Genomic DNA, 15,134 nt, shown 5'->3' with positions numbered 1-15,134 from the left:
GCGGCCGCCGCGTCGCCCCGCCTCCAACCCCGCCGAGCGCCCCCAGTGGCTGGCGGCCGGCGTCGCCCTCCTGGCGGGAGATTCCTGGGGCGCCGGGCGCAGGGCAGGGCGGCCATGGAGCAGCTGCGGGATGTGCGGGAGCGGCTGCAGGCGTGGGAGCGCGCGTTTCGGCGGCGGAGCGGGCGGTTGCCGGGCCAGGTGCGGGCTGCCCGTGGGCGGGGAGCTGAGGGAGCGGCATCCGGCTGACGCGCTCCCTTTACAGGAGGACGTGGAAGCGGCGCCCGAGGAGACCCGCGGTGAGCGAGCGGGCGCGGGGCGGAGGCAGCGGCAGGGGACGCGGGCAGGGGGCGGGCGGCCTCCACCCCCACGCCCAGCCGAGCCCTGCCTCCTGAACACCGACCCCCACCCCCCCGTCCGGCCCCGCCCTCAGCGCTCTACCGGGAGTACCGCACCCTGAAGGAGGCACTGGGTCAGGCCGGCGGCGTCGGGCCTCACGGCTCGGAGCAGTCGCTTCCCGCGTCGGCGGCCGAGGAGGTACCCGGGCTCGACATCCCAGCCTATCGGTCAACTTCCTGTATGCCGGATCCAGGAGGAGTCGTGACCCAGGCTCTGTGGGGCAAAGAACTCAGGGGGCGGGCTGACAGGGTGGAGGAAGGACAGCCCCCACCCTCAGGTCTCCGGGGCTGGAGACACTTCTGTTCCCCCCTGCGCCAGCCTTTCCGTGGCCTAGATCTCTACCGTCTCTTCCTGCAGATGCTGGAGCCCAGCTGCTGGGGGCCCCACCTGAATCGGGCCGCGACCCAGAGCCCCCATCCTCCATCAAGGCTCAGCTCTCAGGGATCTGTGCAGGACTACGGGAAGAGGCTTAAGGCCAACCTAAAGGGCAGTCTGCAGGTGAGGGTCGGGCAGGCAGTGCATCCAGCCTAGGTCCAGAGCTACGCTTGGCCCAGAAGCAGGATCAGCAGGCAGCCAACCCTGTTAAGTCTTTCACACGTGTTCACGTGCACACACACCAACTCCAGCATTTCCCAGAGCGCAGCCCTCCAGAAGAGCCCAGCGTCGCCTCTACTCTCGACTTCTTTTACGTCCCAGCCTTAGGTTTCTCACATCGCCCAGCTGTTACAGGTGGGGCCTCCAGCAGGTTTCAGAGTCTGCAGCACCCCAAGGGCCTCAGTTCCTGCTTATCTCTCCCTCCCAGGCTGGGCCAGCCCTGAGCCGAATACCCCGGCTTACACGAAGATCCTCCTCCAAGATGCCTTCCCCAGGGCCACCAGGCACAGGAGCTGCCACCATCTCTCCAGAAGAAGTCAGTGAGGTGCCCCCCCAGCCTCCCAGGCCCGAGCTGAGGCCAGGCCGGCCCCAGCAGTTGAGGGCATCCCTGAGCCTGCGGCTGGGCTCCCTAGACCCAGGCTGGCTGCAGCGGTGTCACAACGGGACTTCAGATTTTCCGGGGGTTCCCAGGGCCTGCCAGCCTTGCCTGGGTGCAGAGGAGTCCCAGCTTCTTACTCCAGGTGTTGCATCTGTCTTCGGTCCCAGCGCTGGCCCTGAGGTGCCTTTACAGGGCCCAGAGAGTCCAACCCTACTAGCAGCTGGTATCAGTGCAGGGAACTCTCAGCCTGGTACCCGTCAAGGCAAGAAGCGGAGATGGAGTGGGGAGCTGGAGGGAAGCCCTGCACAGACCCAGCAGGACAGCGGCCAAGCAGGACCCCTGCCTGCAGGAGCTGGGGCTGCAGTGCCTACAGAAGACTGTCCAGAGCAGCCTGTGCAGGCACAGCCCCCCAGCAAGCCCCCAGCCCCCAGGTATCACTGCCCTAGCCTCCCAGCAGCGCTGCCTTCAGTCGCGCCATGGTGGGGAGGGCTGTGGGTGCAGTCGACCTGTGCGTCTCTTCTAGACTTGCTGTCCAGAACAGGGGGAACTATGTGCGACTCAACATGAAGCAGAAGCGCTACGTACGGGGCCCGGCCTCAAGGGGCAGGCTCCTTCGCAAGCAGGTGAGAAGGTGGTGCCGGGTGTTCCCGCCCACCTGCCTTGCTTCTTGCTCTGTGAGTCTCCTTTGTGTCCCCACTAGGTATGGAAGCAGAAGTGGCAGAAGAAAGGAGAGTGTTTTGGGGGTGGTCAGCGCAGAGCCACAGCCCAGGATTCTTGCTCCCAGTGTGGGCAGCTCAGTCACTGGGCATCCCAGTGCCCTCAGCCAGGTGAGGCCTCTGCCCTGGGGGGTGGCTTGGGCCAGCGCTGCTTGCAGGGGTTGTTGTGCTCTTTGGGGAGGCGGCTCTAGCTCAAGCAAAAGGCCCTCCTAACTCCTGCCCCTGGTCCAGAACTTACCCTGGCCCCTCAGAAGGAGGGTGGCAAGGATGAGGGTGGCGCACAGACCCGGGCCACGTTCAAGGAAGTATCCCAGAGAATGGGCGCTGCCTGCCACCAACTCTCTGGTGAGCAAAGAGGTGGAGGAGAGGTTGTAGCAAGTGGCTTTCTTGCCAGAGTGACCCCAGACCAGTCCGGAGCTCCTGTCCTACCCTGTCTTATTTGCTCTCGGCAGGTGAAGAGGACACAGAGCCTGCGGGGTCTGAGCTGCTGGTGCCCACAGGGCAGTCTGTGCCCAAGGCTCCTTGTCCGCCTCCTGTGCCACCACTCTATCCGCCAGGGCCTTTGGGGCAGGTGGTAGGTGAGTAGACGCCTACCAGCTCCAGAACCTTGACTGGGAGGTGGGGGCGACTCGGGGCCATGCTGACTGATACCTGTGTCCACAGACACGCCAGCTGAGGTGCTTCAGGCCCTGGAGCAGCTGGGGCACCAAGCCTTCTACCCTTTGCAGGAGCGTGTGGTCATGCGGACCCTGTCTGGTGAGTACGGCCGGCAGGGGGCGCGGTGGGACTGCGGCTGGGCCACAGAGCTGTGCTCTTGACCCTCTCGGTAAAACCCAGGTGTGTCCACGTTGCTGGTACTGCCCACGGGGGCTGGTAAGTCCCTGTGCTACCAGCTCCCCGCACTGCTCTACTTCCGGCGAAGCCCCTGCCTCACGCTGGTCGTTTCTCCTCTCATGTCGCTCATGGACAACCAGGTTGGTAGACAGGGTCTCTGGGTAGGTGCAGAAGGCGAGAGCTGGTACCCGTGGCTCTGCTGACCCACTTGGGCTGCTGCTTCTTGCCCCACCCCCACCCCCGAGTGGCAAGTTGCCAGGCCATTTTCAGCTCTGTCTATGAGCTGGCAGTGGCCCAAAGGCAGCAGGGACACAGCTGGCTAGACCCAGGCCCACCCACAAGAGGAGCAGCTTGGGGGAGGGGGCGTCCCCATGGGGACCTGTTTCCAGTGCTCCTGAGTCCAAGCCCACAGGTGGCTCTGAACCCTTAGTCACAGGACCCAGGACCTGGGTTCTCCCAGAGATCCTGGAGGGGACACAGCAGTAGTTGTCCGGCCAAACCATTCTAAGAGGCATCTGGGGAAGGGCCAGGGCTGGTGGCCTGTGACAGGCTGTGCTGCTGTACCTGCAGGTCTCCGGCTTGCCCCCAGGCCTGAAGGCGGTCTGCATCCACTCGGGGATGACCAAGAAGGAGCGGGCCTCCGCCCTGCAGAAGGTTAGGGGCCCTCACAGGGCGAGAGCGGCAGAGGCAGCAGGCGGACCCCCTGGGCGGTGCTCCTGACCTTGCCGTCGTCCTCAGGTTCGGGCAGCCCAGGTGCAAGTGCTGATGATGTCGCCAGAGGCGCTAGTTGGGGCGGGGGGCGCTGCCCTCCTCGCCCAGCTGCCACTGGTCGCCTTTGCCTGCATCGACGAGGCCCACTGCCTCTCCCAGTGGTCCCACAACTTCCGGCCCTGCTACCTGCGTGTCTGCCAGGTAAGCCTTGTGCCGGGGGGCAGGGGGGGAGCTACATGAGCAGACCGAGGAAGGCTGGGCATCTCACCACTCCCCTCCACGCAGGTGTTGCGCGAACACGTGGGTATAGGCTGCTTCCTGGGTCTCACGGCCACGGCCACGCGCAGCAGTGCCCTCGACGTGGCCCGGCACCTGGGCGTGGCCGAAGAGTCTATCCTCAGGGGGCCGGGCACCATCCCTGCCAACCTGCACCTCTCTGTGTCTTCGGACAGGGACCCAGACCAGGTAAGCACGCGCGCCCGGGCCGAGCAGAGGCCCTGCCTTCCGATGCTCGCGCTCAGCCTCGTCCTCTCCAGGCTCTGGTGACGCTGCTGCAGAGTGATCGTTTCCGTGCCCTGGACTCCGTCATCGTCTACTGTAACAGACGAGAGGACACGGAGCGCGTCGCCGCCCTGCTGCGCACCTGTCTGCGTGAGGCCCAGGCCCCAGGATCCCGAGGTGAGGTGGAGGCAGGCCTGCACTCCACAGATGGGCCCCGGGCACACGCCCCGCCTGACCGTCGTGGGTCTTCCCTGCAGGCCGAGCCCCGGAGGCTGTGGCTGAAGCCTACCACGCCGGCATGGGCAGCCGGGAGCGGCGGCGGGTGCAACGGGCCTTCATGGAGGGCCGGCTGCGGGTGGTGGTGGCCACGGTGGCCTTCGGGATGGGGCTGGACCGGCCAGACGTGCGGGCCGTGCTGCATCTGGGGTTGCCCCCAAGCTTTGAGAGCTACGTGCAGGCTGTGGGCCGGGCTGGGCGTGATGGGCAGCCTGCACAGTGCCACGTCTTCCTCCGGCCCCAGGTGGGTACCCGTCTCCCCACCGCTCCCCCAGCCCCGCCCCCTGCTGCGGCCCCGCATTCATGCTGCCCTGCTACAGGGTGAGGATCTGTGGGAGCTGCGCAGACACGTTCACGCCAACGTCATCGACTTCCTCGCCGTGAAGAGGCTGGTGCAGCGCGTGTTCCCTCCCTGTGCTTGCGCCCGGCAGCCCCCAGAGCAGCAGGGAGACGAGAGCCAGGAAGGGCACTCAGCCAGGGTCCTCGTGGCTACATCTCCCCAGGACGCTGACCATCCCAGCCTCGAGCACACAACCCGGTGCCCGGGCCACAAGCGGGCGCTCCCAGTGCAGCCAACTGTGGAAGCCCTGGATTTGCCCGAGGAGGGTGAGGAGCAGGGAGCGTCGGGGTGGGGGGGGGAACACCCCAGCACCCCCGCATCTTCTGAGCCCTGCTCTGCCCCCAGCCATCGAGACTCTGCTGTGCTACCTTGAGCTGCACCCACAGCGTTGGCTGAAGCTGCTGGCGCCCACCTATGCCTGCTGCCACCTGCGCTGCCCCGGGGGCCCCACCCAGCTCCAGGCCCTGGCCCGCAGGTGAGCGCAATCCCACCCTGGGCTCAGGACCGGGACAGAGAACCAGGGCTGCCAGTCACACGTCCCTTCCCCTGGTACAGGTGTCCCCCACTGGCTGTGTGTTTGGCCCGGCAGTGCCCCAAGACGACAGGTGGGGGAAGCAGTTCTGTGGAGCTGGACATGGTCGAGCTGGCAGACTCCATGGGCTGGGAGCTGGCCCCCGTGCGGCGGGCTCTCCACCAGCTGCGGTGGGATCCAGAGCCCGGGACAGGTGCGCCCGCCCCCAGCCCTGCTTGCCTCCTGTTTGCCGCCTTTCTGCCAGTTTCTGACACCCTATCTGGCAGGTGTGCCTCAGGGCACGGGGGTGCTGGTGGAGTTCAGGGAGCTGGCCTTCCACCTGCACAGCCCCGGGGACCTGACAGCCCAGGAGAGGGACCAGATCTGTGACTTCCTGCACGGCCGCGTGCAGGCCCGTGAGCGAGAAGCCCTGGCCCGCCTGCACCGCACCTTCCGGGCTTTCCACAGGTGCAGGAGGGGCTGGGCAGGGCCTGGGCCACCCCATCCTCCCCAAGGTGGGCCGCTCTGACAGGTTCTCCCCACCCCAGCGTGGCCCTCCCCAGTTGCGGGCCGTGTCTGGAGCAGCCCGATGAGGCACGCAGCGGCAGGCTCAAGGCCCTGCTCAGCCACTACTTCGAGGAGGAGTTAGAAGCACCGGGGGGCGTGGAGGCCGAGGAGGACCCTGAGCCAGGACAGGCCAGGGTGAGCGTCAGGGCCTCCGGGGAGCGGGGAGGGGGAGAGGAGGAGAGGAGTTGCAGAGAGGACGCACCCCCGGCTGCAGGCACACACCTGCCTCCCGCCCCTCACCGAGCACTGCAGAACAGCATGCCACGTGTCCCCACCGGCAGCTCCAGGACTGGGAGGACCAGATCCGCCGGGACATCCGCCACCTCCTGTCCTCGTGGCCAGAGCAGCGGTTCTCGGGCAGGGCTGTGGCCCGGATCTTCCACGGCATCGGTGCGGACCTGGGAGGCCCAGCCCTGAGCAAGGCGGGGGCTGGGGGCAGACCTGGCCGGAGTCGTCAGAGCTGTGTCTCCTCCCACTGCAGGAAGCCCCTGCTATCCGGCCCAGGTGTACGGGCGGGACAAGCGCTTCTGGAGAAAGTACCTGCACCTGAGCTTCCATGCCCTCGTGCACTTGGCCACAGAGGAGATCCTGCTGTGGGGCTGCTGACCACCCTGCCGCGGAAGGACCCAGTTCCCCCACGTCACAAGCACGGGCCTCAGCAGGGGCTGCGTGGCCACAGCATGGGGGGGTGTCAGGTGCAGCAGGTCCTCGAGGCAAAGATGGGCATAGGTATCAGTGGCCAGGACAGCGACCAACCACTCTGGACAAAGGCCACCACCAGTAGCGTGGGGGCAAGGAGGCCCTAAAGTGCAGAATAAAAGATGCTCGAGCCATTTTCAGGAACCCTTCTTCCAGCGCGGACAACCCCCCAGTCTGAGAACAACCTTGCACGTCACTCATCCCGGACACAGTCCGAAGGCACGCTCCACTTTATTGATAAGTCTGGCCACCCGGTTCAGGCCAGGGTGTTGGATGCAAGGCCCAGGTACAGCATGGGCATGGCTGAGAGAGCAAGGAAGACGGAGAAGCAGAGGCGTGGCCCCAGGCTGTCAGCCAGGGCTCCAGCCAGCGTGCCCATCAGCAGCTTCCCCAGCAGCTCCAGAGTGGCCAGGAGACTGTAGTGTGTGGCCTGCTGGGGGAGGGGGAATCACGTCAGGACCTGCTTGGACTCCAGTCCTGCAGCCCCTGGTGTTGCAGCCACATCCCCTCACCTGCAGGGCACTTGGTGCCAGCTGGCTGCAGCGCATCATCAGGGTGAAGGTGGTGGTTGTGACCAGGCCCCCCAGGAAGTGCTGCAGACACAGGCTCAGCAGGGCTGCACCTGGGAGGGCTGAGGTCAGCAGGGCCCAGGACTCCAAGCTCCTCCCCCCTGTGGCCCACCCCTCACCTCTCAGGACTGTGCTGGGGGCCAGGCTGGCCCCAGGGCTGTACAGGTGAAAGAGCACGGCAGTCTGGCAGGCCAGGCCCCCAAGACGGAACTGAAGCGCTGACTTCAACAGGGGCAGTGGCTGCCTGGGGTGGGGTGATGGGGCAGGTCAGAGGGCGTGGGGAAGGAAGGGGAGACAGGTGGGCGGGGCGGGCTGAGGGGGGCTCACCGGCGCCTGGCCAGGAGGGCCCCACCCAGGGATGACCCAGCAATGGAGCAGGCCACAGCACCCACACCATTCCACAGCCCCAGCTCTGGGGCAGAGATGCTGCAGTCCAGCAAGAGCAGTGGGAACAGGCCGCTGGTGCCCTGCTCACCTGTGGAGAGAGTCAGCAGGGGTGGTTGGCACACCTCCACCTGGGTCTCAGTCACGCTCCCCCAGCCCTGCCTTCTTCCTGGGCCACAGATGCCAGGAGATAGCTGGGGCTGGGCTTCGACGACGCTCAGGGTCAGCGTGAAGCAGCTCAGCGAGGCCCAAGGGAGGGTGGACCTTGGGAGCTGGACCTGCAGAGGGCCGGGCTGGGCTCCAGACTTCAGGTCAGACCCCAAAGAGGAAAGGCAGCCCTGCAAGTGAGTTCCAGGGCTCCTGGGGACCCACCCCTGCTGTTCCTCACTCACCCAGCTTGTAGGTGAGCACGAAGCCCGCTGTCCACAGGGTTCCAGGCACGGCCAGCAAGTCCTGCCCAAGGTGCAGGGTGTGTCGGGGGTGTTCTGAGGGCAGAGGTGTGGGAAGCTGTCGCAGGGCTGGTGCCACCCAGGTCAAGGCAGCAGCCAACCAATAAGTGGCAGCCAGGAGCAGAAAGAGCAGGGGCCAGGAGAGGGTGGGCACAAAGGCCAGCAGCCCACCCCCAGCCAGCACCGCCCCCAGCTTGTATGCGACCACCTGCACAGTGTTGCCAGGCCCCAGCTCTGCGGGCTCCAGGAGCCGTACAGCCAGCGTGTCCAGGGCCACATCCTGCACAGCTGCAGCCAGATTCAGCAGCAGAAGCAGCCCCGCCATCGTGACAGGCAGACCGGCCTGACCAGCTGCGGCGGGAGGGTGGGATGCCAGCAGCCCACACACCAGGCCCAGAGCAGCTGTGCTGAGCGTCAGCCAGGCCCTTGGGGAGCCCCGAGTGTCCACCAGCGGGGCCCACACAAGCTTGAACAGCCATGGTGCATACAGCGCCTTGGCCAGTCCCACGCGTGTCAGGGAGAGGCCGCGGGCCCGCAGCAGCACGGGCAGCAGCCCAGACTGCAGCCCATAGGGCAGGCCCTGCACCAGGTAAAGGCCGGCCAGCGGCAGCAGCTTCCCACGCATGGCGAGGAGGCCGGGCGCTGGGGCGGGGGCGGGGGCAGGGGCCCAAGCTCTAGTGGCTGGGTCTGGGTTCAAGGCTGGCCGGGGCGGCATGAGAGGTTCCACTCAGAGTAGGGGCAGGGTGCTTCCGAGGGGGGTCCGGTCCGGTCGGGATGGGTTCAGGGGTCTCAGAGCGGCACGGCTGGGGCCAAGGTTGGACAGGCTGGCGTCCGCACCCGCGCCCTTGGGTCCTGGGGGCGTCAGAACCCCAAAGAACTGCAGGCCTCCTCCGCGGCGGCGCTGGGGCGCTCTGGCCCGGGCGGCGCAACTCGGAGACGCGGCGGCCATAGAGAACGCGGGCGGCCTAGAGCGCCGGCCGCCTTCTGGCGCCCCCGGTGGCCAGCTGTCCTCGAACGTCGGAAGCGGCCGAACCCGCAGCCCATTCAGGTCCCTCCCAGGGCTATCAGATCCTGTCCCCAGACCCTAATTCTCCGGAAGTGCTTCCTGGTGTCTCACCTGGAGCCTGGTGGCCGCAGGGTCTACTGGGCCCTCCACGGAGGACCCACTGTCTACTACCGCTTACGTCGGGTGCTGGACCCTCACCTCGCTGTGCTAGTGGTCTCGGCGCCCTCCCCAGGCCAGTGGCCACAGAGCGTCGTGGAAGGCAGGAAGTTCGTGGGAAAGGCCTGAGCCCACGTTCAGCCCAAGGAGGCACCCGGCTGCTGCCCGAAACGCCCTCTAGTGTCTAGCGACAAGGCCAGGAGAGCCAGTCCAGGCCGGCCCAAGCCTGACCCCAGCTGGCCTTGAGACGAGAAACCTGCACCTCCCGTCCTCTCCTGCCCAGAGCCTTGCTGTGTGGGGCACCTGAGTGCCAGGGGAGATAGTGAAGCAGGGACTATGGTTAAGAACCTCATCCAGAGTGGAGCTGGGGCCTTGGCCAATACTCTCCCTAAGCCCGTGGGTCACTGAGGCCTGCCCACCTCTAGACCAACTCGCAGACACTTGAGCCAAGACGTTCCGTCAGCTGCTGAGGCCACGAGGAGTGAGCTTCCTTTCATTTCCACATATTTTTGGGGCCCAGGTTTCCTGATCTATGAAATGGGAACTACAGTGCCCACCAGAGAGGGCCCTTTGTGCAGTGATCCACAACAGTGTCTGGCATACACATCCTCGCACGCCAGTGTCAAGGACACAAGGCTGCCCGCCAGCCCCCAGCCCAGGTCCTTCAGCCCAGAGCTCCACAAGGCACCTCTTCCTCAGCATCTTCCGTGCCCTCTTCCCCGGAACTTGCCTTTGGGTGCCCCAGCTCAGGAGGGGGCCTCCCCTCTCACTGCTTCCCAGCCCAAGAACTGCATTTACACGTGGATGTCACACACAACACGGCAAAGCGAGACCCATTTGCTCTTCCTCCCCTCCCTGCTCTTGGGCCGGCACCACCACTCCTCCAGCTGTCCAAAGTGGCAGCACCACTGCTCGCGCCCAGTTACGGGAACCAAGACTGCCCCCTTGAGTCCTCACGGTCACTCCGCTTCCCGGTGCTCACCCCATCCCGCCAAATCCATCCTGTAAGAAGGTCACCTCCCCTGGAAGCCCTCCCTGACCACTCCTCCCGGGCCCCCAGGCCTGCACAGAACCCCACACAGAAAGGCAGTCAGGAGTGGACAAGGCTGCGGGGGCGCATACAGGTGTGCACACACAGCCTCCAAGCAGCCAAGCCAGCCCACTGCTTTATTAGGGGCCTGAAGAGAGGCAGGGGCCCAGCCACACAGGCAGCAGGAGCAAGTCCAGAGGGCTCCAGAGACCCCAAGAACCCGAGCACTGTCCGCCCGCGGTCGTCCCTGCCGGCCCAGCCTGGCCCCCAGCGGTGTCCTCAGGAGTACTCGCGGGTGAACTTAGCGTGGAACTGGCTCAGCGTTTCCAGCAAGGGCCGCAGCTTCTCCATGGGGGGCAGAATGGTCATCCTAAAAGGGGGAAGAAGGTAAGCGAATGGGGTGGGAGTCGCGGGGAGGGGCTGCGGGGGCCCAGCCTCACCGGAAGTGGTAGGTGCCTTCCCGCTGCCCGAAGCCGCTGCCAGGCACCACGCAGATGCCGGTCTCCTCCAGGAGGCGCAGGCAGAAAAACATGTCGGGAGCCAGGCCCAGCTCCTGGGGGCGGGCGGGGGGGCGGGTCAGGGCGGGGCGTCCCAGGCCGCGCGGGCCCCGCCCCGCCCCGCCCCTCACGCCGCACGCCGGACCTGAGCGCGCTGCACCGCACGCGGGGGCAGCTGCACGCGCGGGAAGGAGTACATGGCTCCCTGCACCGGGTTGCAGCGGATGCCGGGAGCCTCGTTGAAGACCTGCTCCGTGAGCTTGGCCTTGGCCGCCAGCTCGGCCAGCACCGCCCGCCTCTCCTGCGGCCGTGGAGGGAGGGCCGGTCAGGCTGGGCCAGGGGCGCGGCGCCCTGACCCCCGCGGCCCCGCCCACTCACCGCCTGGAACTGCGCGAAGGAGGGGTCGGAGGGCGCGGGCGGGCTGACCACCACGTCTAGCAGGACCTGGCCCGGCGTGGGCGGGCACAGGCGCACGCTCCGCAGCTTCTGCATCTGCTGCTGCACCGCTGCGTCCATGTTCACCACCTCCACGTAGCCGCCGCGGAAGCCGCACCTGCGAGGCGAGGGCGGGCGTCGAGGCAGGGCCGGCAAGGAGGGGCCGGCCTGGCGGGCGAAGGGAGCCAGGCCGCGGCCCGGGTGCCCGGCCCCGCCCGCCCGGCCAGCACGCACTCGCCCATGTAGCCCTTGGAGACCGAGTGGAAGGAGGCGAGCTCCTGCCGCGCCGTGTATGGCGGCCCCATCTCCGTGAGCACCTTCTTGAACGAGTGGAACTGCGAGCCCTCGGCGTACACGTTGTCCTGGTACACCTGGACTGGCGACAGCGGGGTGCGTCACGGGGGCGCGCGCCGCCGCTCTCCGACCCCTCCCTGCGGGGGCCCCGGCCAGCACCTCATCGGCCAACAGGAAGAGCCCCTCCTCAAAGGCGAAACGGATCACGGCCTCAATGCACTCGCGGGTCTGCACCTGACCTGGGGCACAGACGGGTCCGGGGTCAGCTGAGGGGGCGCGCTGCTCTCCGCGGGGCGGCGGGCGGAGGGCCAGGCTGACCCAGGCGCAGAGCGCAGGGGTGCCTGTTCTGGCCAGGGCGGTGGGGCGGGGGCGGGTGGGGGCGCGCACCGGTGGGGTTGCCGGGGTTGATGATGCAGAGCGCGCGGGGGCGGCAGTGGTCACGCGCCTGGAGCAGCGCGCGCCGCAGCTCGGCCACGTCGAGCGCCCAGGCGCGCTCCTCGTCCAGGTAGTAGTCCACCTGCACCGCGTTGAGCTCGGCCAGCGCGGCGGAGTAGAGTGGATACTGAGGGATGGGGATGAGCACGCCCGTGCGCGTGCGACCCTCGCCGGCCACCAGCAACTTCAGCAACGTCTGCGGGTGGGGTAGGGAGGCGGGGTTGGCGGGCCGAGGGCTGCACCCATCCCCCGCCCCGGGCGCCGCCGTGCCAGGACGAGCAGCCCCGCTCGGCCACGCACTAGGAGCCGCGGTGTCTTCCCGCGCTGCCCCGGCCTACCACGATGGCGTCGCTGGCCCCCGTGGACAGGAAGATGTTATTGGGGTCGGCGGGAATGCCTCCATCGCGCCGCTCAATGTACCGCGCCACGTCCTCGCGGATCAGCTGGGTGCCAGAGCTGATGCTGTAGGCCCCTGGGCCCGGGGACAGGGAGGACAGGGTGGGAGTGCGGGTGGGACAGGTGAGGTCCCCTTGCATCCCTCCCGAGGAGACCCGCCCCTTCCAGCGGGCAGATCCACCGTCTCCTGGGACAGCCTCCTCCAGCGCCTGCCCCTGCCCCTCCCTGGGGCTTGGGCAGGTTCTGGCACTCACCCAGGCTGTGGCCCCCACATGCCTGCAGGATGCGCTCCGCCCTCCTCTTGGCGTCGTCGGGGAAGTCAGGGCTGTTCAGGAGATCAGGGTGGACGCAGAGCGCCAGGACCTGGGAGGAGCAAGTGCTGGGGCCAGGACACGTGGGCTGACAGGGAAGGGGTGCAGGGCAGCACTGAGCCTCACCTGTCGCAGGAAGGTGATAGGCGTCTGCCCCATGGCCTGTGCGTCCCCGATGTTGGCTCGGATGACCTCAGTGAAGGGCTTCTTTACGCCCTGTGGCGGGGGGGTGGTGGTGGAGGGGGGTCGTGGGCAGTGACAACGGACCTTGTGGCTCCCACAGACCTTGTCTTATTCGGCTCAGGGGTGGGGGGAGAGTGGGGCCAGCAGCGCCCCGGCGCGGCGCTGAGGCGGTGGTGCGGCCCAGGACCCTACCTGGCGCAGCTCCTGCTCCAGCTCCAGCGCGCGCAGCACGATTGGGCCTCGTACCGCGTACTCCACCTTCCGGACACACGGGTTCATGGTGTCCAGCGTCAGTACCTTCTCCTTCAGCCCATTCGTTGCAGCCTGACTGTGGTCACCTGTCCTCAAGGCCATGACCCTGCTCGGACCGGGCAAGAAGGAGACTCAGGAGGCGTCAGGATCCAGAAGTGTGGGTGAGGGAAGCTGGGTCCCGGCTTGGTGGGTCAGGGCTGGGAAGGGGGCACCCACTTCACTGCAGCCTGCTGGCCCCACTGAAAGGGACAGAAAAGGCTGAAGGAGCCGGGCCCGCCGGGCCCCGCCCCGCCCCACCCGTCTGGGCACAGTTCTGCCCACAGGGAGTGGGTGAGAAGACAGGCGGGGCTTGGGGTGAGGCCCAGTGCCCGCCCAGTGTCCCCATGACAGGGGAGCAGGAGAGCCACATGGGAGGTAGGGACAGACGGAAAGGTCCAGCAGCTCTGAGGGACTAGGCTTGGGGGAGGGGAGGTGGGCCGAGTGCCCTGAGGGGTTGGCAGAGCCTGGCAGAGCAGAACCTGGAGGGGAGAATGAGGCCTGGGGCCTCTGGAGATTTACCTCAGTAGGGCACGGCCGAGGCCTAACCCTTTTGGACCCCCCGCCCCCATCTTTGCTGGGACCAGCAGAGTAGGCCTGTCTCCCGGGTGACTGAGCCAGGCCTCAGGAATCCTGGGGCTCCCTGGGGAGGGGAGTGAGGCTTCAGGTGCAGGGGTTCCATCTGGCCCCTCCTGTGCCGGGGACCATGGCCCGGGGCAGCAGGAGCCCTGGGGCCGGACCTCGGTCCCCCATCAGTGCTGCAAGGCTGGAGTCTTTGGGTTGGGGTGTTGGGGGAGGGGCAGGGCAGCTCTGTGCCTTCGCAGGGCCCTTGGACACCTCAGCTGCTCTGGGCTGCTGTCCTGCCCTTTCACCAAACACACACCAGCCTGGGGCTGCCCTTGGGGCCACACCACAGGCAGGGTGATCTAAGCTTCCCTTCCCTGTGGCTTGTGATTGGTGGAGAGAGTGGGAAGCGAGCCGGGATAAGCCCTCAGGGCCCCACCTCCCCAGGCCCTGCAGGGAGCTGATACGCCACCCCAGCGCCAGGATCTGGCTCCGCAGTGAGGGTCAGGAAGCAGTAGGCCCTCTCAGCTGAGCGGGGCTGTGGCTGGCTGGTCAGGCCTGGGGAAGGCTTAGCCCCTCTGCTCCTGCCGGCTGGAGAGGAAACGGGAGGCCAGACGGCAGCCTCTCACCTGCGTCTCCTGCTCTGCTGCCGCTGCTGCCACCTCTGCCTCCCAGTGTGCAGGCCTCTCTGGGCCCCGGGCTGGAGAACAGGTTAATATGGGCCCAGCCGCAGGCAGAGCCAGGCCCCGCCCGCCCCCTGGCAGCAGGGCTATGTGGCAGCTGTGGTGGCAAGTGGACCTTGGGCAGTGCACCACCCCACACTCTAAATTTAACCAGCAGCCTCCCCGCGGCCCCCACCCCCACCGCTGTGCTGAGAACACCCCTCCAACCACGGATGCTCAGGGACGGGGGGGGGGGGGGGCCTGTGGACACTGGGCTGGCCGGGTCAATGTCCAGCGGAGAGGGTGACCCAAGCCCATGCCACCCAGCACTGGTGGCCATGCCAAGCAACCTGCCCTGGACAGATGAGCTGGCAGTGCCCCAGCCCTCCCCAGTGAGGCCCCGAGGGGGCCCTGTCACCCTGACACATCGTGCCCGGTCAGCTCAGAGCCTCAGCAGGCCCTGCTTGCCAGCCTGAGCAGAAGCTGGCAGCCAGGCCGCCAGGCCCCGAGATCGGGGCCACACGCCAGGAACGGGGAACCCGCCCCCCACCAGGGAGGCTTCCGACATCAGCCTTGTAGCGCTCTGACCCTCTGGCTGTTGCCCAAGAGTCTTACGGAAAACACCCTCTCCTTTTCCAAGCCAGGATCCCTGCCCCTCCAGCATGGACACCCCCAGCCCTGGCCAACAAGGAGTGTCCTTCTGAAGCCCCCTGTTCCCCTCAAGAAAGCAAAGAATTGCAGAGGTGTCTCCAGGAGGCTGGGGAGGCAGGGTGCAGGAAGCACTCGTCCTCTTGCCAGGGACCGTGGGCCTCACGCCCACACAGGGGCTGGGCACCACAAGCAAGCCCCAGCACGTGCCCACAGCCCTCAGGTGCTCCCAGGGCCAGGCGCACCCAGGCCCAGCAACACGGCAGCTCCCCGCCATGGCGGTGGCGGCCCAGCTGAGACACA

General features: G+C 67.2%; 2 protein-coding genes across 11 annotated transcripts; one reads left to right on the top strand and one right to left on the bottom strand.

Moving 5' to 3' along the window:
* Positions 1 to 24: 24 nt before the first annotated feature.
* On the top strand, positions 25 to 6,659 carry RECQL4 (RecQ like helicase 4). The gene is given in 22 exon segments (XM_032609658.1): positions 25 to 198; positions 263 to 296; positions 431 to 534; positions 754 to 894; positions 1,199 to 1,816; positions 1,819 to 1,992; positions 2,070 to 2,196; positions 2,538 to 2,663; positions 2,749 to 2,841; positions 2,923 to 3,059; positions 3,490 to 3,573; positions 3,658 to 3,831; positions 3,916 to 4,095; positions 4,167 to 4,308; positions 4,389 to 4,651; positions 4,728 to 5,013; positions 5,093 to 5,222; positions 5,303 to 5,472; positions 5,546 to 5,726; positions 5,807 to 5,960; positions 6,107 to 6,215; positions 6,307 to 6,659. Coding segments are annotated over 22 exon segments (3,636 nt in total). The 5' UTR covers positions 25 to 114; the 3' UTR covers positions 6,432 to 6,659.
* Positions 6,660 to 6,731: 72 nt separating this feature from the next.
* LOC116742301 (alanine aminotransferase 1) lies at positions 6,732 to 15,000 on the bottom strand. Of its 10 annotated transcripts, none has more exons than XM_032609674.1 (15): positions 12,862 to 15,000; positions 12,613 to 12,702; positions 12,430 to 12,538; positions 12,118 to 12,251; positions 11,732 to 11,975; positions 11,504 to 11,583; positions 11,285 to 11,421; positions 10,994 to 11,168; positions 10,761 to 10,916; positions 10,559 to 10,671; positions 7,870 to 10,488; positions 7,569 to 7,755; positions 7,213 to 7,337; positions 7,037 to 7,146; positions 6,740 to 6,957 (listed from the first exon to the last, which is right to left on the bottom strand). In XM_032609674.1, exons 1-11 carry the CDS (start codon positions 13,021 to 13,023, stop codon positions 10,398 to 10,400), a joined length of 1,491 nt encoding a protein of 496 aa, XP_032465565.1. In that variant the 5' UTR covers positions 13,024 to 15,000; the 3' UTR covers positions 6,740 to 6,957; positions 7,037 to 7,146; positions 7,213 to 7,337; positions 7,569 to 7,755; positions 7,870 to 10,397. The 10 variants fall into 10 exon arrangements, with proteins under 10 accessions (XP_032465573.1, XP_032465574.1, XP_032465565.1 ...); XM_032609675.1 differs by having other exon boundaries at positions 7,569 to 10,488; positions 12,862 to 13,027; positions 13,961 to 15,000; XM_032609677.1 differs by having other exon boundaries at positions 7,569 to 10,488; positions 12,862 to 13,027; positions 14,151 to 15,000.
* Positions 15,001 to 15,134: the final 134 nt, after the last annotated feature.

Source organism: Phocoena sinus, chromosome 17 (genome assembly GCF_008692025.1).
Source record: "Phocoena sinus isolate mPhoSin1 chromosome 17, mPhoSin1.pri, whole genome shotgun sequence".
Classification (NCBI taxonomy): domain Eukaryota; kingdom Metazoa; phylum Chordata; class Mammalia; order Artiodactyla; family Phocoenidae; genus Phocoena; species Phocoena sinus.
Note: the sequence above shows the minus strand (reverse complement) of the source record. Positions and strands in the feature narration are given on the sequence as shown.

Excerpts from the sequence above, each read along its gene's own strand:
- LOC116742301 (XM_032609673.1), bottom strand. The coding sequence starts at position 13,023 with ATGGCCTTGAGGACAGGTGACCACAGTCAGGCTGCAACGAATGGGCTG. Across the intron at positions 12,539-12,612 it reads CTATCACCTTCCTGCGACAG|GTCCTGGCGCTCTGCGTCCA; the intron begins GTGAGGCTCAGT and ends TGCTCCTCCCAG. Across the intron at positions 11,169-11,284 it reads TCCAAGGGCTACATGGGCGA|GTGCGGCTTCCGCGGCGGCT; the intron begins GTGCGTGCTGGC and ends CTCGCCTCGCAG.